The 23,437-nt window shown below is 35.1% G+C and overlaps 1 protein-coding gene across 3 annotated transcripts in view; it reads left to right on the top strand.

Annotated features, from left to right (window-relative positions):
* LOC125666127 (probable N-acetylgalactosaminyltransferase 9) overlaps positions 1 to 23,066 on the top strand; it is a 54,205-nt gene extending 31,139 nt beyond the window's left edge. For 2 of the 3 annotated variants that reach the window (XM_048899235.2, XM_048899236.2), the window contains 8 exons: positions 61 to 261; positions 633 to 750; positions 1,752 to 1,839; positions 7,832 to 7,929; positions 8,219 to 8,353; positions 12,502 to 12,609; positions 13,192 to 13,320; positions 14,620 to 23,066. In XM_048899235.2, the coding sequence (XP_048755192.2) occupies positions 61 to 261; positions 633 to 750; positions 1,752 to 1,839; positions 7,832 to 7,929; positions 8,219 to 8,353; positions 12,502 to 12,609; positions 13,192 to 13,320; positions 14,620 to 14,772 (1,030 nt within the window). In that variant the 3' untranslated portion in view covers positions 14,773 to 23,066. The remainder of the gene's footprint in view (positions 1 to 60; positions 262 to 632; positions 751 to 1,751; positions 1,840 to 7,831; positions 7,930 to 8,218; positions 8,354 to 12,501; positions 12,610 to 13,191; positions 13,321 to 14,619) is intronic. The other variant, XM_048899234.2, reaches the window with a different exon arrangement.
* The last annotated feature ends 371 nt before the right edge of the window (positions 23,067 to 23,437 follow it).

Here is a 23,437-nt window from a genome sequence, read left to right as displayed (position 1 = left end):
AGTGGCTTGACCCCAAAATGTAGTACACTAAGATTGATCCCCCTTTGGTGAACTCTTCAGGCTCGAGCCGATGTTGTCAAGAATCCAAGAGTCACCGAACAGTGTACTTTGTCCCATTGTGGATGCCATAGATTCTGGAACACTGGAATATTCCAAAAATGGGGGTTACCAGGTTGGAGGATTTTCCTGGAGCATGCATTTCACTTGGAGGGATGTTCCTGACAGAGATAAAACTCACAGGAAGTACACTGACCCTGTAGGGTTAGTAAGGTCATGGAGCATGTGCAGAGAGACTTTAATGTTAGAAATTTAATGTTTAATGGAGGGGAGTTATCCAGAGTCAAACATCTCTCCTTGAATTCACGGGACGGTTGTCATGTTTTGAACTCTTCTACATGTAATACAGATCAGTTATATAAATGTACGTGCATTACTCTTAATTCTAATGCATCTATATTGTTATCTGGATTTTGATTGGCTAATGCACTTAGATGAGTATTAATGAAATTTTTGCCTCATTTTGAATTAGATTCTCATATGGAGAATGAAGCTGAAATGGGGCAAAAAAAATCGGGAATGGAAATTTTTTAATATTCACTAAACATATTTTTTTTTTTTTTTAACTCCTTTAGGTCACCCACCATGGCCGGGGGGTTGTTTGCAGCAGACAGGAAGTTCTTCTTTGAGATTGGAGCGTACGACCCAGGAATGGATGTGTGGGGTGGCGAGAATCTGGAAATCTCGTTCAGGGTTAGAGTATATCATAATAAAATTCCACAAAGTCCTGATAAATGTAACAAACCCTTCATAAGTATAAAACAGACTCCTGATATAATTCAATGTAACAAACTGTTGATAAATAAAACATTTCGAATGTAAACATTGATAACTCCTGATAAATGTAACACATTCTTGATGAATGTAACAATGATTAATGTTACATTGATAAATGTAACAAACTCTTGATGAATATAACAAACTCTTGATAAATGTAACCATCGTCTCAAGCCATGCCTATTCTCTCTGTTTACTACGTCAAATGCCATGGCTGTATGATAAAAAAAATCCTCCACTTCATAAATATTTATGTTCATTAGTCGACCAATCGGTGAGCTTCCATGTTTTTTTGGGTGGAAAGAAAATCATTTGGAGATCATTGCGTGCTTTTAGCAGAATTTTAGCAGCTGTAACTAGTGAACTCTTCTTTGTTGATCTTACCATTGTAATAGATTTACCATATGATATGCGTAAGCACGCCGCTCTCTTTAGATAATTGCCCGGTCAGCTGTAGTCTTCCAGATTTCAACACTGCAGCCACTTTACCCCGAATTTCCTTATCAAGTTTGAGAATAATTATGATTAAGTTTATTAATACAAAATTTCCAAATATAACCACTGCTGTTATTGCGAATTTCATTTGATAAATACTTAAACTTTACTTGCTTCTATAAACAGGGATCTGCAGCCTTTTTCGTCCGTTATTACTTGTAAACAAATACTACACATTTTAGTTGTGCACGCATGAATTAGAATATTGGAATTCTGTTATTGTGACTGTGATTGGTCAAAAAAATTATCGTGTCATTTCACAAATATTCATGAAAATCGAGGGTTTCGCTGATCATGCAGTCACGGTTTGAGGTAGAGTATATACATGTAGTTACAACCGGACTCAATAACTGTGGCTAGCGACGATGAAATTAACAAACTCTTGATAAATGTAACAGTCTCATAATAAATGTCTGTTACAGACGTGGATGTGTGGAGGGAAGCTTGAATTCATCCCCTGTTCTCGTGTTGGCCATATTTTTAGAGCAAGTCATCCCTACACTTTCCCAGGTAAGACTTAATAATTATATATGTATACACATATTCAGAAATTGCTGAATAAGAACCCCACATGTGAGTCATGTGACAAGTTAGAATGGCGGTTTGGTATGACGTGTGAGTCATGTGACAAGTCAGAATGGCGGTTTGGTATGACGTGTGAGTCATGTGACAAATCAGAATGGCGGTTTGGTATGACGTGTTTTACCGTAGGCCGTGTTGCATGTAATCACTATACAGAGTTAATAATATATACAGAAATTCTCATCGGGAGGAGATGAAATGACCACATGGGACAGAATACTGGTGAATAAGGATGACCGCTATGACAACCACGTTTTTTTTGTTTGTTTTTTTACCTTATATAACTGGTACCAATAAACAATACCATTCCCAATGCCAAAAAACGTTGATTTTTCCCAATTTTGAGACTGAAAATTCTCAATTCACTTGTCGAAAAATAGACCTCTGACATCGTATTTACTTAGCCTGAAAAGTTGTACGAGTTAACTAAAATGTTCACTTCCAGTATTAAATCGAAAGTACAGATCATGGCAGTGGGCGTGTTGTAGAGCTACTACGATTCTAGAACGAGATGTGTTCTTTTTTTTTAAGTTGAAATCATTTACGGATACATTGGTAGAAAATTCCCAATTTGTTCGATTTTGGTGCTATTTTTTCCAATTGAATGGGTACCAGTGGCAAGAAAAAAATGCTGGACAAGTTCGACTTTATGTCGAGACTTTGTGCTGTTATCGCTATTTTACAACTGTATGTCGAGACTTTGTACTATTATCGCTATTTTACAACTGTATGTCAAGACTTTGTACTGTTATCATTATTTTACAACTGTATGTCGAGACTTTGTACTGTTATCGGTATTTTACAACTGTATATCGAATCTTTGTATTGTTATCACTATTTTACAACTGTATATCGAGACTTTGTACTGTTATCACTATTTTACAACTGTATGTCGAGATTTTGTACTGTTATCGCTATTTTACAACTGTATATCGAATCTTTGTATTGTTATCACTATTTTACAACTGTATGTCGAGATTTTGTACTGTTATCGGCTATTTTACAACTGTATATCGAGACTTTGTACTGTTATTGGCTATTTTACAACTGTATGTCGAGACTTTGTACTGTTATCACTATTTTACAACTGTATGTCGAGATTTTGTACTGTTATCGGCTATTTTACAACTGTATATCGAGACTTTGTACTGTTATTGGCTATTTTACAACTGTATGTCGAGACTTTGTACTGTTATCACTATTTTACAACTGTATGTCGAGATTTTGTACTGTTATCGGCTATTTTACAACTGTATATCGAGACTTTGTACTGTTATCGGCTATTTTACAACTGTATGTCGAGACTTTGTACTATTATCGCTATTTTACAACTGTATGTCAAGACTTTGTACTGTTATCATTATTTTACAACTGTATGTCGAGACTTTGTACTGTTATCGCTATTTTACAACTGTATATCGAATCTTTGTATTGTTATCACTATTTTACAACTGTATATCGAGACTTTGTACTGTTATCACTATTTTACAACTGTATGTCGAGATTTTGTACTGTTATCGCTATTTTACAACTGTATATCGAATCTTTGTATTGTTATCACTATTTTACAACTGTATGTCGAGATTTTGTACTGTTATCGGCTATTTTACAACTGTATATCGAGACTTTGTACTGTTATTGGCTATTTTACAACTGTATGTCGAGACTTTGTACTGTTATCACTATTTTACAACTGTATGTCGAGATTTTGTACTGTTATCGGCTATTTTACAACTGTATATCGAGACTTTGTACTGTTATTGGCTATTTTACAACTGTATGTCGAGACTTTGTACTGTTATCACTATTTTACAACTGTATGTCGAGATTTTGTACTGTTATCGGCTATTTTACAACTGTATATCGAGACTTTGTACTGTTATCGGCTATTTTACAACTGTATGTCGAGACTTTGTACTGTTATCACTATTTTACAACTGTATGTCGAGACTTTGTACTGTTATCACTATTTTACAACTGTATGTCGAGACTTTGTACTGTTATCACTATTTTACAACTGTATGTCAAGATTTTGTACTGTTATCAGCTATTTTACAACTGTATGTCGAGACTTTGTACTGTTATCACTATTTTACAACTGTATGTCAAGACTTTGTACTGTTATCACTATTTTACAATCTTTGGGCTTTGGGAACATACATTGTAAATCGAGGTGATGGATAAATTCAGTTTGAATGTTGCCCTTGAACTGAAAAAGTCTCTGTAAATAAGTCGTACGATACTATCAGAACACATTCTGTGAATTTGCCACCTGTTTGTGGTTGATATAGAGATGTCAAAACACATTCTGTGATGTGTCAGCTCTAGGTGAGTCCTGCCAATGATATCCTCTGACATAAATATGAAACAAGAGTTACCAAACCTTACAGAGGATCGGAGTGTGTTAAGATATTTAATTTTTTTTTATGAGCATAAGCATATACAGTTAATGTATAGTATTTCTTATCCAAGTGGTCAATGTAACATGAGATATGTTTATACATATATATAAATTGACCCCTTTTTACAAAACAGGCTCACTCCCAGCATGCTGAAAGTGACTGGTTCACGAGTTCTTTTTCTTTTCATTTTTTTTTTATGTTAAACATTAAGAATACTAGGTATATTAATTCATTTAAAGTTAACAACTACAATTTGAAGCTAATTCTTAATGTAAGAGTAAGAGCAATAGTTTAGCCTTAACTGTGTGTTATGTAAACATGTAACTCTGTGTTATGTAAACATGTAACTCTGTGTTATGTAAACACGTAACTCTGTGTTATGTAAACACGTAACTGTGTGTTATGTAAACATGTAACTCTGTGTTATGTAAACACGTAACTCTGCGTTATGTAAACATGTAACTGTGTTATGTAAACATGTAACTCTGTGTTATGTAAACATGTAACTCTGTGTTATGTAAACATGTAACTCTGTGTTAAGTAAACATGTAACTCTGTGTTATGTAAACACGTAACTCTGTGTTATGTAAACATGTAACTGTGTTATGTAAACACGTAACTCTGTGTTATGTAAACATGTAACTGTGTTATGTAAACATGTAACTGTGTTATGTAAACATGTAACTCTGTGTTATGTAAACATGTAACTCTGTGTTATGTAAACATGTAACTCTGTGTTATGTAAACATGTAACTGTGTTATGTAAACACGTAACTCTGTGTTATGTAAACATGTAACTGTGTTATGTAAACATGTAACTCTGTGTTATGTAAACATGTAACTCTGTGTTAAGTAAACACGTAACTCTGTGTTATGTAAACATGTAACTCTGTGTTATGTAAACACGTAACTGTGTGTTATGTAAACATGTAACTCTGTGTTATGTAAACATGTAACTGTGTGTTATGTAAACACGTAACTCTGTGTTATGTAAACACGTAACTCTGTGTTATGTAAACATGTAACTCTGTGTTATGTAAACATGTAACTGTGTTATGTAAACATGTAACTGTGTGTTATGTAAACATGTAACTCTGTGTTATGTAAACATGTAACTCTGTGTTATGTAAACATGTAACTGTGTTATGTAAACATGTAACTGTGTGTTATGTAAACACGTAACTGTGTGTTATGTAAACATGTAACTCTGTGTTATGTAAACACGTAACTCTGTGTTCTGTGTTATGTAAACATGCAAGGCTAAAGTGTTTTGTTTATACAAAGTAACAAACTAGTCAAATGTTCATTTTGTAATTCAAAGCATCCTGACTTTGCACAAACACCATTTTAACTTTTAAATGGCTCATTTTATCTAAAGGATCGGCAAGGATTCACTTGATAAATACCAACAAAGCCTCAGGCTGTGAAGACATGTAGCCATATACATTCTATGTATTAACAGAACATGTAATAGCCTCAGGCTGTGAAGACATGTAGCCATATACGTTCTATGTATTAACAGAACATGTAATAGCCTCAGGCTGTGAAGACATGTAGCCATATACGTTCTATGTATTAACAGAACATGTAATAGCCTCAGGCTGTGAAGACATGTAGCCATATACGTTCTATGTATTAACAGAACATGTAATAGCCTCAGGCTGTGAAGACATGTAGCCATATACGTTCTATGTATTAACAGAACATGTAATAGCCTCAGGCTGTGAAGACATGTAGCCATATACGTTCTATGTATTACCAGAACATGTAATATATGCATGTATATCAAATGGGAAAATGTTATTATTGAAGATGGAGTTTGCAATGAATCTCCATCGCATAAAATAAGTGTATATTCTGCAGAAAATAAGTGTATATTCTGCAGAAAATAAGTGTATATTCATGAAATGTGAAGATAATGCACTGTGGTCGATTCATTACTCCTACAAGGAATACAAAATAAAGAGTTGGGCTAACACGGACCCCTGGACATACCAGAGGTGTGGTCATGTGCCCAGAAGGAATAAACACCCCCTTTCGACTGGTCACACCTACCGTGAACGCTATGTCTTGATCAGCTAAACAAAGTACTATGTAGTCAAAATCAGTGTGCCAAGAACAGCCTTACAATCAGTATGAAACACGAATATGAAGCATGTGATATTTACTTTGCGCTTTAAGATTGACTTGGAAGTTGTGGTTTGACAGAAAATATGGGAAACTGTTTTCTCCTTAATTGATATCACACAAAACAATTAAGTTTCCAAATACATGTACCAGAAAATGCAATAATTTTCATTTTTTGATTTTGTAAAATTTAAAGTAGCATTACATCAAAACTTACCCTTGCATGCAACATTGTCATCAATATAAATCGAGACGGTATAACAAATCATGATCCACAGACATAAATATGACACATTTTATATTTAGAGCAGATCAAGCAATTTTGCCCTCAATGAAAATTATTGAAGAGCCAAAATTGGAATTCCCCAGGTTTTTTTTCCCCCAAATTCAATGTGATATCTTTGTTTTAGGCTATTATTCAAATATCATGCATACACAGTATTGAATTTTTACCACACTATGACAGTGGTTTTTTTTTTTATGTTGAGGAAAAACAAACTTCTCTAACAGAAGTATCTCATCCTACACATTTAAATAACTAGTTACACTTATTTTCTATTTCATAGAGGCTTGGCCTATAACTTAACATTATGTTATGTAAATTAATTAATGAAAGAAAACTTTAAGAAGATAAGCAAAAAAAAGTAGTTCCAACTTACCATTTTAGGGCAATGGTACTTTCATTTTGTCCTGTGTTGTAGGAAATAAAGATACTTTTATTTTGTCCCGTTTTGTTGTCAGAAATAAAGACACTTTCATTAAATTTTGTCCTGTGTTGTTGTTGGAAATAAAGACACTTTCATTTTGTCCTGTGTTGTAGGAAATAAAGATACTTTTATTTTGTCCTGTGTTGTTGTATGAAATAAAGATACTTTCATTTTGTCCTGTGTTCTTGTAGGAAATAAATTACACTTTCATTTTGTCCTGTGTTGTATGAAATAAAGATACTTTCATTTTGCCCCGTGTTGTTGTCGGAAATAAAGATACTTTCATTTTGTCCTGTGTCGTTGTAGGAAATAAAGATACTTTCATTTTGTCCTGTGTTGTTGTAGGAAATAAAGACACTTTCATTTTGTCCTGTGTCATTGTTGGAAATAGATGCTTTCATTTTGTCCTGTGTTGTAGGAAATAAAGATAATTTCATTTTGTCCTGTGTTGTAGGAAATAAAGACACTTTCATTTTGTCCTGTGTTGTAGGATATAAAGATATTTTCATCTTGTCCTGTGTTGTTGTCAGATTGGAAATAAAAACACTTTCATTTTGTCCTGTGTTGTTGTAGGAAATAAAGATAGTTTCATTTTGTCCCGTGTTGTAGGAAATAGATATACTTTCATTTTGTCCCGTGTTGTTGTAGGAAATAAATATACTTTCATCTTGTCCTGTGTTGTAGGAAATAAAGATACACACGGTATTAATTCTATGAGACTTGCTGAAGTTTGGATGGACGAATACAAACGACTGTTTTACACGCACAGAAAGGATTTACTGGTATGATGTAATAATTGGACAAAATATCATATGGTTCTTATATAAAAATACTATTAGTTTAGTATTTGGCTAATGTGCTTACAAGTACAGTTGATTTATAATATCAAATTTTATTGACCAGATATTTACAATATCTCACAGTTCATACTACTGTACACGTATATTCAAGTTTAAATTTAAAGTAATTAAATAAATTATTTCTAACTTGATAACTTGAGCAGAAAACAGAGACTGAACTTTGTATGGGCATTCTCAGAAAGGGACTTAACTCTGTCATTGCTGGTTTTAGGGCCACGACTATGGAGATATATCAGAACGTGTAGCACTAAGGAAGAGGCTGAACTGTAAAAGCTTTAAGTGGTTTTTGGACAACATTTACCCAGAGAAATTCATACCCGACGAGAATGTGCACGCATGGGGAATGGTAAGACAGCGAGTTATGTTGATTTCCCAGGGGAATGGTAAGATAGCAAGTTATGTAATGGTAAGATAGCGAGTTATGTTGATTCTGTGGGGAATGGTAAGACAGCGAGTTATGTTGATTCTGTGGGGAATGGTAAGACAGCGAGTTCTGTTGATTCTCTGGGGAATGGTAAGACAGCGAGTTCTGTTGATTCTGTGGGAAATGGTAAGATAGCGAGTTATGTTGATTCTGTGGGGAATGGTAAGATAGCGAGTTATGCTGATTCTGTGGGGAATGGTAAGACAGCGAGTTGTGTTGATTCTGTGGGGAATGGTAAGACAGCGAGTTGTGTTGATTCTGTGGGGAATGGTAAGATAGCGAGTTCTGTTGAATCTGGGGGGAATGGTAAGACAGCGAATTATGTTGATTCTGTGGGGAATGGTAAGACAGCAAGTTGTGTTGATTCTGTGGGGAATGGTAAGATAGCGAGTTCTGTTGATTCTGTGGGGAATGGTAAGACAGCGAGTTGTGTTGATTTTGTGGGGAATGGTAAGACAGCGAGTTGTGTTGATTCTGTGGGGAATGGTAAGACAGCGAGTTGTGTTGATTTTGTGGGGAATGGTAAGACAACGAGTTCTATTGAATCTGTGGGGAATGGTAAGACAGCGAGTTCTGTTGAATCTTTGGGGAATGGTAAGAGAGCAAGTTCTGTTGATTCTGTGGGGAATGGTAAGATAGCGAGTTCTGTTGAATCTGTGGGGAATGGTAAGACAGCGAGTTGTGTTGATTCTGTGGGGAATGGTAAGACAGCGAGTTGTGTTGATTCTGTGGGGAATGGTAAGACAGCGAGTTCTGTTAAATCTGTGGGGCATGGTAAGACAGCGAATTATGTTGATTCTGTGGGGAATGGTAAGACAGCGAGTTGTGTTGATTCTGTGGGGAATGGTAAGATAGCGAGTTGTGTTGATTCTGTGGGGAATGGTAAGATAACGAGTTCTGTTGATTCTGTGGAGAATGGTAAGACAGCGAGTTGTGTTGATTTTGTGGGGAATGGTAAGACATCGAGTTCTGTTGCATCTGTGGGGAATGGTAAGACAGCGAGTTCTGTTGAATCTTTGGGGAATGGTAAAATAGCGAGTTCTGTTGATTCTGTGGGGAATGGTAAGATAGCGAGTTCTGTTGAATCTGTGGGGAATGGTAAGACAGCGAGTTCTGTTGATTCTGTGGGGAATGGTAAGACAGCGAGTTGTGTTGATTCTGTGGGGAATGGTAAGACAGCGAGTTCTGTTGAATCTGTGGGGAATGGTAAGACAGCGAGTTCTGTTGAATCTGTGGGGAATGGTAAGATAGCGAGTTGTGTTGATTCTGTGGGGAATGGTAAGACAGCGAGTTCTGTTGATTCTGTGGGGAATGGTAAGACAGCGAGTTCTGTTGAATCTGTGGGGAATGGTAAGACAGCGAGTTCTGTTGAATCTGTGGAGAATGGTAAGATAGCGAGTTCTGTTGATTCTGTGGGGAATGTTAAGACAACAAGTTGTGTTGATTCTGTGGGGAATAGTAAGACAGCGAGTTGTGTTGATCCTGTGGGGAATGGTAAGACAGCGAATTATGTTGATTCTGTGGGGAATGGTAAGATAGCGAGTTGTGTTGATTCTGTGGGGAATGGTAAGATAGTGAGTTCTGTTGATTCTGTGGGGAATGGTAAGACAGCGAGTTGTGTTGATTTTGTGGGGAATGGTAAGACAGCGAGTTCAGTTGAATCTGTGGGGAATGGTAAGACAGCAAGTTCTGTTGAATCTGTGGGGAATGGTAAGATAGCGAGTTGTGTTGATTCTGTGGGGAATGGTAAGACAGCGAATTATGTTGATTCTGTGGGGAATGGTAAGACAGCGAGTTGTGTTGATTCTGTGGGGAATGGTAAGATACCGAGTTGTGTTGATTCTGTGGGGAATGGTAAGATAGCGAGTTCTGTTGATTCTGTGGGGAATGGTAAGACAGCAAGTTGTGTTGATTTTGTGGGGAATGGTAAGACAGCGAGTTGTGTTGAATCTGTGGGGAATGGTAAAACAGCGAGTTCTGTTGAATCTTTGGGGAATGGTAAGATAGCGAATTCTCTTGATTCTGTGGGGAATGGTAAGATAGCGAGTTCTGTTGAATATGTGGGGAATGGTAAGACAGCGAATTATGTTGATTCTGTGGGGAATGGTAAGACAGCGAGTTGTATTGATTTTGTGGGGAATGGTAAGACAGCGAGTTCTGTTGAATCTGTGGGGAATGGTAAGACAGAGAGTTCTTTGGAATCTTTGGGGAATGGTAAGATAGCGAGTTCTGTTGATTCTGTAGGGAATGGTAAGATAGCGAGTTCTGTTGAATCTGTGGGGAATGGTAAGACAGCGAATTATGTTGATTCTGTGGGGAATGGTAAGATAGCGAGTTCTGTTGAATCTGTGGGGAATGGTAAGACAGCGAGTTCTGTTGATTCTGTGGGGAATGGTAAGACAGCGAGTTGTGTTGATTCTGTGGGGAATGGTAAGACAGCGAGTTGTGTTGAATCTGTGGGGAATGGTAAGACAGCGAGTTGTGTTGATTCTGTGGGGAATGGTAAGACAGCGAGTTCTGTTGAATCTGTGGGGAATGGTAAGACAGCGAATTATGTTGATTCTGTGGGGAATGGTAAGATAGCGAGTTCTGTTGATTCTGTGGGGAATGGTAAGATAGCGAGTTCTGTTGATTCTGTGGGGAATGGTAAAATAGCGAGTTCTGTTGAATCTGTTTGATGATATTTATTAAGCCCATCCTGTATACCAACTCATTGTGCTTTCATGCTTTACTCTGAGATGTGAAGCTAACAAACTGTGGGTATAGTAATAATTTTGCCTTCATGCTTTACTCTGAGATGTGAAGCTAACAAACTGTGAGTATAGTAATAATGGTTTTGGATACCTTTATCAAAACTGGCCCTTCACCGGTCTTGGTGACGTCTCCATATGAGTGAAAAAATTCTCGAGTGAGACGTTAAATAAGATACAATCAATCGATCAATATTAAAATTGTGTAATTCTTGACACCTGAATCAGGGATTATGGTGTAGAGTTGGGTTCTGGTGTAGGGTAGGGTTCTGGTATAGGGTGGGCTTCTGGTGTAGAGTGGGAATCATGATTTATATAATACATGAGTCAGGGGTTCTGGTGTAGAATGGGGTTCTAATGTAGGGTGAGGTTCTGATGTAGGGTTTTATAATTCATAATGTGCATTTTGAAAAATCTTCTTTTGAACATCGAACAAACCAGAGTACATAGTGATATTGAGGAGGGGAACCCCCAAAGTCGTTAAACTTCTGGCCCTTTTGTTACAGATGAAAGGTGAAGATAACGAACAGTGATCAATCTCATAACTCCTACAAACAATACAAAATAGATAGTTGGGCAAACACGAACCCCTGGACACACCAGAGGTGGGATCAGGTGCCTAGGTGGAGTAAGCATCCCCTGTCGACCGGTCACACCCGCCGTTAGCCCTATATCCTGATCAGATGCTAATCTAAACAAAAACTTACAAGTCTAGCACCTATGCAAATGTAAGACTTGGCAAATTGATGGTATGGATAGGGATTGAAAAATAGAGAATTAATCCTTGGCTTGGACTTTTAAAAAATCACAGCTGCTTGTAGTTGTTTTAGTTTTTTTTTCCAATTTGATATTGTATCAGTCTGTTTCTGTCTCTCATGAAATGCAAATACAAATTAAAATGTCACTAAATTGGTTTAATGTAGTACAGGGAATGGGAAGTTAATGTTAGAATTTTGTGACTTAATTGAGACAAAATTCTAGTGTCTCTTTTGGAGAGCAAATTGTTATTTATTTCAGAATCTAGAATCTTGCATGTTGGGAAGTTAAAATCGGCTCATTGTATCAAGCCCTTCCCTCTAATGTTTAGAAGTAAGATGGGCTTATTGTATCAAGCCCTTCCCTCTAATGTTTAGAAGTAAGATAGGCTTATTGTATTAAACCTTTCCCTCTGATGTTTAGAAGTTAAGATAGGCTTATTGTATCAAGCACTTCCCTCTGATATTTAGAAGTTAAAATAGGCTTATTGTATCAAACCTTTCCCACTGATGTTTAGAAGTTAAGATAGGCTTATTGTATCAAACCTTTCCTTCTGATGAACAGGTCCGTAACCCAGCCAGCAATCTCTGCCTGGACACATTACAGAAGGACGAGAAAATTGTGTTTGACATGGGATTATACAGCTGTCAGAATGGAGGAAGTGCTAATGAGGTATGTTTTGTGATTGGTGGAGTTATTTAAGAGGGGGTGGCTGATTGGTGGAGTTAATTGAGAGGAAGTGTCTGGTTGGTAGTTATTTGAAAGAGAGTGTCTGACTGGAGGATTCATTTGAGAGGGGCTGTCTGTCTGATTGGTGGAGTTATTTCAGAGGGAGTGTCTGATTGGTGGAGATAATCGAGGGGAAGTGTCTAATTGGTGGATTTATTTTGAGAGAGAGAGAGTGTCTGACTGGTGGAGTTGTTTGAGAGGAAGTGTCTGATTGGTGGAGTTATTTCAGAGAGAGTGTCTGATTGGTAGCGTTAATCTAATTTCAAAGGCACAATTTTGATTGGTTGATGTATGATATTTTGAAGTAAACAGTAGATTAAAGAATCCTCCAAGACATGTTTTGGCAAAAATATAAGTGCAAGTTACAAAAATGTTTTATATATCGACATGTGTATTTAGAAAGAAATTGTATAACCATGTTATTAAAAGGTGGTCTGAGACAGATTAATCGTCTTTATAATCCTGGGATGCTGTATCTTTTACATGCAATGAGATGAATATCAATGGAACATTTTCTCTTGTCAGGTGTTTTCTCTGAGTATAAATGATGAACTTCGACGAGAGGAGGCGTGTCTAACTGCTCTTTCAGAGGGAGGCCATGTGCCATTAGAACCCTGTACAGGGTCAGCCAATCAGAAATGGAAACATGATAAGGTAATTTGTAAACACTGTGTGTAAATGTCAAAGGTTAACAATCCAGTAAAATTAAAACCAACATCAGGGAAGCCAGCAGTGAATGGAAACTTGATAAAGTCAAAGGTTCCATAAAAAACTAAATCCGAGACAATCAGAAATGGAAACATAAGGTACATGTGAAGATTATGCTTCTTGTATCCATAGAAACAATCAGAAATGGTAAAAGTCAGACACCATCAGAAGTTTTGATGTAAGTAGTTAGTCAGACACTGATTTTGACGATGGATAACTCTGTTTACCTTATCAGGATATAGGGCTGTCGACAGGGGATACTTACTCCTCCTAGGCACCTGATCCTACCTCTGGTGTGTCTAGTGGTCTGTGTTTGCCCAACTATCTATTTTTAGATATTTTATAGGAGGTGTGGGATTGATCACTGTTCGTTATCTTCACCTTTCACATAGAAATTGATAAGTTATATTGTATGTGTGAAAATGTAATGTTCAGTATTGGTAGAAAGAGTCAACAATCACAGGTCAAGTACAACATTTGATGAATCCTGACCCTATACCTTAAGTCATCATGATGGAGAGGGTGCATTTTCAGAACTGCTTCAAAATAGTTGTATATGTATTTAGGTATTAGTGTAAAACAATGAAAAAGTGAAGATAACAATGATCAATCTCGTAAGTCTTTTAAAAGAATACAAAATTAAGAGAAGAGCAAACACAGACTCCTGAATATACCAGAGGTAAGATCAGGTGCCTAGGAGGAGTAAACATCCCCTGTTGACAGTGCATCATTAAAAGATAAAAGTAGGAAAAGTCAAAAGGTCTCTGAATACAAAACTTGTATTTGTGTTTCCTAACATGATTCTTGACATCCAAGTATTTGGAAGCGTAATCTTCTGTGAGGCATTTAAAGTTTACACCTGTAGTTGACACTCAATATCAGACTTACAAGGCACGACTTAACACCAACCTAGTTCTTCATAGGTCCACTGTGCTAAGTCTTAGTCTAGATTTACATAAGAATTCTGTGCATACATTGTTAGATAGAATGTGTCACATAATCTTCAGACGTTTGACTGTGTTGTTGGTAACACAGTACGAGGAATGATCTTCAGGAGTTTGACTGTGTTGTCAGTAACACAGTACCAGGAATGAATCCAACTCTACATCTGTTTGTAGTTCGGTTTGAAATTCTCACGTAAACAAAAAGCTGCATTCAATGATGAATACACAACATATATTTCCACTGCTTCTTCATATGTTGATCATGTTATATAAGGTCTCTTGTTCTTTTTATTTTGTGTAGGAAAAGATGGTAATCACTGGTACGACCTCCAGCGGAGATGTTTTATGTCTGGATAAAAAGGATGGAAAGAATAATGGACTGGTCTTCACGGAGAAATGTAACAGCAAGGAATCGCAGAAATGGACGTTCGAGCATTATCTAGATAATGCCTGAGGTTAAGATTTGATCACCATCTAGATAATGTCAGTGATAAAGTATAGAACATTATCTAGATAATGCCTTAGGTTAAGATTTGATCACCATCTAGATAATGGCTGAGGTTAAGATTTGATCACCATCAGATGATGTCTATGATAAAGTATAGATGATTATTTCGATAATATCAAGGGTTAGTTTGGATGATTATTGATAGATAACATCTGAAGTTAGTTTGAAAGATTATCTAGATAACATCTAAGGTTAAGTCTGGATAATTATCTAAGGTCTGGATTAGCTTAGATAATCGCTTGGGGTTTTATTTCAATATGACAATACTGTAATAGATTAAGTTTGAATATTTTTTTTAGAAAATTCGTGATATCTATTTTGATTTTCATTACTGTTGATGATTATTGAAACTCTTAATTGTGCACAGTACGTGGCATTTAATCAATTCAATGTGTGGAATCTCGGTTTTTCTTTTATTTGTTGCCACATTGCCACCCGTATGTCTTTTATTTATTGCCACATTGCCACTAACTAGTATGTCTGTTTTATCTGTTGCCACATTGACAACAGTGCGTTTGTTATGATTCGTTGCCACTTTGAGGCCAGTGTGTTTGTTTCAGTGTGTTACCAGATTTCCACCAGTATTAGACAATATAGTAGCTACATGTAGCAGTAATGTATGCATTTCCTATTCTGTGAACCATTCCTCTATGAAAACACCACATTCACACAATAGTTTAACTGATGAAAAACACCATATTCAAAGTACATTCAAATTCATTTTGTTCTCTCTATAACCACCGGACCTTGTGAAAAGGTTTGAATTTTATTTAGGAATGTCTGGAACATTCTTTAGAATCTGCTGAACAGCCACAACGTTTCTACTTATTTTTCTTATAAATGTGCAATACTCCTTAGTTCAAAGCTTCAAATTTGACTTCCATGGTAACTGCTTATTGAAGAATGGCCTATGCCAGGGGAATTGTTTTAATTAAAGTCAATTTGAATTATAATATTTGATGCAGTTCATTTGATCATAAATTCCAATTAGAATTGATAAAACACTGCTTCCATTGTAATGGTTCTGTTAAGTGTATGGTTTCATCGAAATGTATTAACAAGTCCTTCGGGTGTTTTTTTTCCTTAAAAATCTTTAAGAATATTCTAGAGAGGCTGCCTTTGAAAATCCACCATCCTTTTATATTTTTAGAACTTTGATTTACAGAGTTACAGAACTTTATGATTTACAGAGTTACAGAACTTTGTAATTTACAGAGTTACAGAACTTTGTAATTTACAGAGTTGCAGAACTTTGTTATTTACAGAGTTACAGAACTTTGTAATTTACAGAGGTACAGAACTTTATTGTTCATTAGCTTTCCCTGCACTAACCAGTGTAGCTTTAAAACTACGCACGTTTGTTTATGTTTTGTTTGATAGTATTAATAACATCTAGTGAATGTTCAATTTATTGTTGTCAGTAAAATATGTCATGAATTTTTAATCTGTGTTACCTGAAGGCGCACCTGTTTTGGGATTGGGGGGGGGGGGGGGGTTGTAACGTTCAGTGAAATAAAATGAGTAAGTAAATGAATAAACAAATAGATGAAACTACTAAGATGTCATATGACTGCATTAAACAGCTACAATCTATAGCAGCATGGCACTGATCTGTAAAATACACTAGATATCAATCATAATTATTTTTTATTTCTTTAAACCATTATGTTCTGATATCTTCATTTGAAAATCACCTTTAACCGTAGACAAGATATTCATTTTGTCTTGAGCTATGATAATCAGGTGGGATAGGAGATGTTGTTCGGCTCTAATAATCAAGTGGGATAGGGGTGTTGGTCGGCTCTGATGATCAAACAGGACAGGGGGAGGGTTCAGGACTGATTCGATTCTCACCAGCAATCCTCCATTTAATAAGGTTCACGTATGTTTTATGTTTGAATCAGGTGGAATTGTGATTTGTCCCATTCAAGTTGTCAATCAGTAGAAATATCATTATTAAATCACGATAGTAATCCCTCATATAATATCAATAGGTCAATAAATCACGATAGTAATCTATCACATAATATCAATAGGTCAATAAATCACGGTAATAATCCCTCATATAATATCAATAGGTCAATAAATGACGATAATAATCTCTCATATAATACCAATAGGTCAATAAATCACGATAGTAATTCCTCATATAATATCAATAGGTCAATAAATCACGATAGTAATCTCTCATATAATATCAATAAGTCAATAAACCACGATAGTAATCTATCATGTAGTATTAATAGGTCAATATATCATTATTTAAGACGTTTCAATGAAATGACCCCTAGGGAGGATATGTTGTTATTATGGCGGGAGAACTTTTGTTTTTTGTTTAATGTACAGTCGAGCAAGTTTCAATCCCACAGATGGAGTTTAATTGACTCTCGTTTCACAACTAGCCAAAAGTATCATTATGTTCAACTGAAAGGTCAAAATACATGGAAAGATTCGTAACCACCATTATTTGGTGTCTTTAGAATTAATTCCAGTAAATAATGATTCACATGGACTTGTAGTCTAATAAGTTATTTCTCGGACTTTGAAATTACAGTTTAGCCGTTTTGTGCAATATATGTAAACAAACCATATGTACACAACCATATCACATACCGTGTGTTTTGTGTATATACGTACCGTGTGCTTTGTGTATCTACGTAATGTGTGTTTTGTGTATCTACGTACGGTGTGCTTTGTGGAGTGAAAACAGGAAAAATAACATTTGTATTCACTCATTTCTTCTTCATTCCCTGGAAAGGGAAAATAGGGGAAAGGAACTGGTGATGTTCTATACTTCCGGTAAATGTACGTGTCAGGCTTTATACAGGTTTATTGCAAGTTATACTGATAATATTAACAACACAAGTCCTGGAATTTCTCTCACATATTTAGCCCTATCTCCATTGTCTCACTATAGTTCTGCTCAGAAGTCGTGGAATTTCTCTCACATATTGAACCCTTTCTCCATTGTCTCACTATAGTTCTGCTCAGTCTCGTGATCGTTGAATTCCTGTTGAATATCAGTCACATTTATATTTATGGAGTAAAACGTGTCTTTGAAAGTTTGTATGTATACGAAGTACAGTGTAATAGGTGCCCGTCGTAACAGGTGCCCGTCATAACAGGTGCCCATTACAGGATTTCTCATGAAAGTCCAAGATAGCACATCTTATAGAACATCATCTTCCAACTTCTAAAACTAACTTTGTTGTGGATGACTCACCTGGCAGGTGAGAAATTCGCTTTTGAAAACCTCCCTTGTGTGGGAAAATGAAGAGCTATATTACGAGCAATGATTTCCTTGTGGTTATTTACAAAATGTCTGTAGATAAAAGTGTTGAATTTTGACGGAAAAGAAATTAGACTTTCTATCAAAAACATCAATTCCTGTAGGATTAAAGAGAGGAAACAGTTTTTTCATCATTTTTCCTGTACGTATGAGTTTTCAATTTTTTTAAAAAAAATTAAAATTTGTCTTTTGAGAGAAACTAAATATCCTACAAAAACAACTCCTGTAGGATTTGAAAACAAATAATATATATATATGCATAAAGATAGGAAATTCCATAGAAATTGAATTTATTTAGAATTGTAAAACTTGATTAGATCTCGATATCGCGCCTGTCTTAAGTCCTTACTGCAGTTCATGGTCTCATTCTTCCCTAGATGAATTATCTGTAAATTAAACGAATGAGGAATTGATAATAACGACCCTTAGGTGCAGGTGAAATACGTTTCCCTAGTAATTGATGTGACCGGAGATTTAAGAAGTGTTTGATTGTCGTAGGTGATGTTTTGTTTGTTTATGGATGACCTGTATTCGATACAAACGACTCTTCATTGATGAATATCTATATTGTTCCTTATTTTCTGTGGTATGATATATTATACAATATTTCGTAGCCACACCATACTGTGTTTGTGTTATGATGTGTGATATTGTTAAGAATATGTTGAAAACAAAATTGATAGAAAAACGTCCTAATTGATAGCTATTTTTATACAAAAAAATGTTTTATTACTAGAAATGTTAACCATACATACATATCAAATAGCGGTCTTTATGACTCACCTTAACTCACCTGACCCGTAATGTTGCTAAGAACATGTTGACTCAAGTGAGCCCTATGACCCACGGGCCTCTTGTTGTAGTCGTACTAGCGATACTAATGTTAGAATAGTGCTACATATGTTTAACAAACATGGTTTTATCGCCTAGCTGAATTTAAATCTTGTTCAGGATTTGATTCTTGTTATGGATTTAATTGTCTGGCTGGATTTTTAATCCTCGTTCTGGATTTGATTATCTGGCAATATTTTGTTGTCATTTTGGATTTAATTGACTGGCTGGATTTAATCCTCGTTCTGGATTTGATTATCTGGCAATATTTTGTTGTCATTTTGGATTTAATTGACAGGCTGTATTTAATTGTCGCTCTGGATTTGATTGGTGATATGGATTTAATTGTTTGGATGAAATTTAATCGTCTGGCGGGATTTATCGTTTCTGGATTTAATTGTCTGGTGGTATTTGTTCTGGATTTATTTATCTGGCGGGGTTTCCTCGTCTGGTGGGATTTCATTGTCTGGCGGGATTTGTCTGACTTGTTTTAAATCTTTGTCTGTATTTATAAGTCTAGCTAAATTTCCATCCATTAGTGAAATAGTAGAAGAGTTTGGGTTTTTTATCATTCTATAGCATGTGGACTTGAAATTCTATTAAAGGGACTGATTCACAATTTCCCCCAAACTTTATTTTTCACAGATTACGTATGTTATTGTTTACAAAATTTTCAAAAGAAATGGATATCGATCTAAGTTTATCATACTTTCACATTTCAAGCATTTTTAGGGTAAAATATGTCATCTAAAAGTATAAGATTTGAGACTATGCAAAATTAAGATGCTCTATATTACAAAATCAATATTTTGTTTGTTTGTTTAGACTCGAGTCTTTGTTACATAACACAGATTTAAGACTAAAATATTGCTTTCATTCTTGCATTCAGAAGGTCAAACATTAAGTGAGTTATATTTTTAATGTTTAATATAAAAAATGAAAAATATTTTTATCAAATATCGTAATCTAGTCACTTTAGATATCATCATAGAAAATGAAAAAAGCTTGGACTATCACTCTTAGATTTATTGTAATTCAAGCACCATACATGTATAGATAGAGGAATAATGATGATTGTAAACCCCCCACCCCCACCCCCACCCCCCTTCTCTTTTTATTCCTCTGAATTTGTATTTTGAATTACACTCATGATTATTTCCCTTTGTGAATTGATGGAATCTCGGTACTTACAAGTACGACTGGATTACCACGTTGTGTGATCACGTGATTGCATTTTATGACGTCACTAAACGTTATATACATGAACATCAAATGAAAGTTTCCGCAAAAAACAGCTATAGAAGTATTCACGTCAGATAACAGCAAAAATTATTTACAACGAAAACCGTAACCAATACATTTATCAATGAGTCCACATTGTCTGCTGTTTTTGTTTGAATTATTTATTTCTATTATACATTTTATCTTGATTGTGTAGTGTACAGATGATAATATCTTTGTATCATTAATGTGGGCATATGTATATAATGTGCATTGTACTTTTAAGAAGATCCATGTATCATTAATGTGAGCATATGTATATAATGTGCATTGTACTTTTAAGAAGATCCATGTATCATTAATGTGGGCATATGTATATAATGTGGCTTCATAAATTGCATTGGACTTCAAATTTCATGAGTTTCACCAAAAGTTACAAATCCATGGACCACTATAGACTGTGTTTATTATGATAAGTTAAATCAGCATAGGCTTGTGATAACTGTATTGTGATGTAATAACGGAAACCATGGATACTGTTTAATGAACAGTTAATGAAGCCACGGGGATTCAGAAAAGGTCACTCCTCCATCAGATTCAGATGTCCATCAAAAAGATTAATTAACACTGGTGTAACACGCAGAGATGGGATCAATGGCATTGACCTTTCAATTACATTGATAATTCTGTCTGAAAAGTGCAATTACAATTACATTGATGATTTTAATCAATATAATCAATTACTTTGAAATTACTTTTAAGAATTAAGTAAATGCATTTCAATTACTGAAGCATTTTTCAAAAGCCTTGAGCAAATACATGTACAAAGCATTGCCTTTTCGTTTTACACTTCTAGGTTCATTTTATTGTCATGGGATTTTCATATAATGTTTAGCTCTGAATATTATGTCTGAATGAAGTGAAATCTTACTCGAGTATTTTTTTTCTACCTGTGCTCTTGATCTGTGGATCAGAGGGATTCACACCTGAACAAAATTAGACCCTCGCTTGTAGCTATGGACACTTTGGCCTAGTTGTTAGACAGACACATCTAATTCTTGTGTTAACACCCCATGACAGTAAAACAGTGTAACACCATTATTATCAGAAATTTTCATTCCATCATTTTCAAACTTTGTTTCATTAAAGAATGTTAAAAAGTATTTGAAATGTAATTGAAAATTTACTTTTTTTATGAAAATAAATTCAATGACTTGTAATTAAAAGCAATGCGATTTATTAGTGCACCCAATTATTTTATAAAGATGTATTTTGATACGGCTAATTACAATTAACATTTTTCCATTACACACATCCCTGTTAGAATATGTATGAAGTTTGAGAATATTTTTTATTTTTATTAACCTCATACGCTGTCCTTAGATTAGTGGTTGAAATAAATTTATCAGTCCTTGTTTAGCATGTGTAGAAATCGTAGACCTGCGCAATGCTAGTGCCATGATTTTCTGTGTCTCTTTTCCTGCTCCTTTTTTTTTCAAATATAAAGATAAAAACCAAACCAAGACAATTTCTCAGTTCAGTATTGGAACTTTTCTGTTGAAGTCTGTGTGTGAGGTAAAAAGATACACCATATTATCTATAGCATCTGCCTTTAAAGGTATACTGCGTCGTCAGAGTTATTGACTTCCTTTTGAAATTTACATAAAGATATCAGCAATACTTATGTCTGTATATGATTGCCTAGCTGGGTAGCTCAGGAGGTTTACGTGTCGACTACTGGTCTGTAGATCGAGTGATTCGAGTCCAACAGGGGTTTTGTTAATTTTTCTTCTTCAGATTACTGTTAGATAAAGTCAATTCGAAAGTTTTCTATTTCAGAATGTATATATATATATATGTATATATATATATATATATATATATATATATATATATATATATATATATCCTTAAATTTTCATCCTTATCAATTTATTCTGATATGTTGAGATCAGAGTAAGACTTCACAATTCAGATTAAAACGTAACTTTATGAACTTGGAGGGGTGACCTAATTTATGGTGTAGGTATACAATACCAATGTGTGTGCTTTGTTGTGGTGTAGTTATTTTGTACTTAATCTGGACTACTTCTGAGTTACGGTATAGTGATTTTGTACTTAAGGAGGTACTCTACATCGTCATAATGGCTGATTTCCTTATAAAACATGGCTGAATATATAAATATCAGCAATATTTTTGTCTTCATTTAAAGAATTATCGCCTTACTGTGTAGTTCAGTAGGGTAGGACTGCTGAATTGTTGATCGCGGGTTCGAATCCAGCAGAGGTTTTAATAAAAAAAAAATTCAGATTGCTTTCTATCAAAACTGCATTTTTTTTTGACTGAATAAAGTAATTTTGAAAGTGTTCAATTTCAAAATATTGTTGTACATATCCTCCACTTTTCATCCATTTCACATTTCTCTAGTGTAGCATACCTCCTTAATCTGGATTACTTCTGAATCACGATGTAGTTATTTTTACTTAATCTTGACTACTTCTGAATCACGATGTAGTTATTTTGTACTTAATCTTGACTACTTCTGAATCACAATTTAGCTATTTTGTACTTAATCTGGACTACTTCTGAATCACGGTGGACTTTGCAACATTTTCTGATATTGATGAATCCGTTGTATTTATCTGTCGATCAGCTGTGGTCTAATATATTTCAGCGGGGCTTAGTATTTTATGTTGATTGATACTGATCAGCACACACATGTAACACTATCATCAGCACGGAACCGCCTTGCAGAATCCAAGGGGCGTGAGATGGTCCAAAATACTGCCGTTTTGTTCCTTCAACATGTTCTCAAATTGTTCATTGCCAAGTTAACTTTGTGATATTGATTTCTGATTGATAAATTGATATTATATAATAAATATTTATAAAACCTTGCATTGAGATTTGTCATTATTTACTGATATAGTGGGATATTTTCTCCTTTTCTCTGTTCAGATCTCTCATTCACTGATAAATTGCTCATCTTTTACTGATAAAATGGGATATTTCCTCTATTGAAATCTCTCAATATTTACTGATAAAGTGGGATATTTTCTCTATTGAGATCTCTCAATATTTACTGATAAAGTGGGACCTTTTCTCTTTTGAGATTTGTCAATATTTACTGATAAAGTGGGATATTTTCTCTATTGAGATCTGTCAATATTTGCTGGTTAAATCAGATATTTTCTCGGTTCTTCCTGTTCTCTATCAATTGCTGTCTTATTACCTTGGCAGTGTGGTCTACCTTTCCAATACCACGCACC

This window comes from Ostrea edulis, chromosome 10 (assembly GCF_947568905.1).
Source record: "Ostrea edulis chromosome 10, xbOstEdul1.1, whole genome shotgun sequence".
NCBI classification, from domain to species: Eukaryota; Metazoa; Mollusca; class Bivalvia; order Ostreida; family Ostreidae; genus Ostrea; species Ostrea edulis.
The sequence above is the reverse complement of the archived record's forward strand: the minus strand, read 5'-3'. Positions and strand labels throughout refer to the sequence as shown.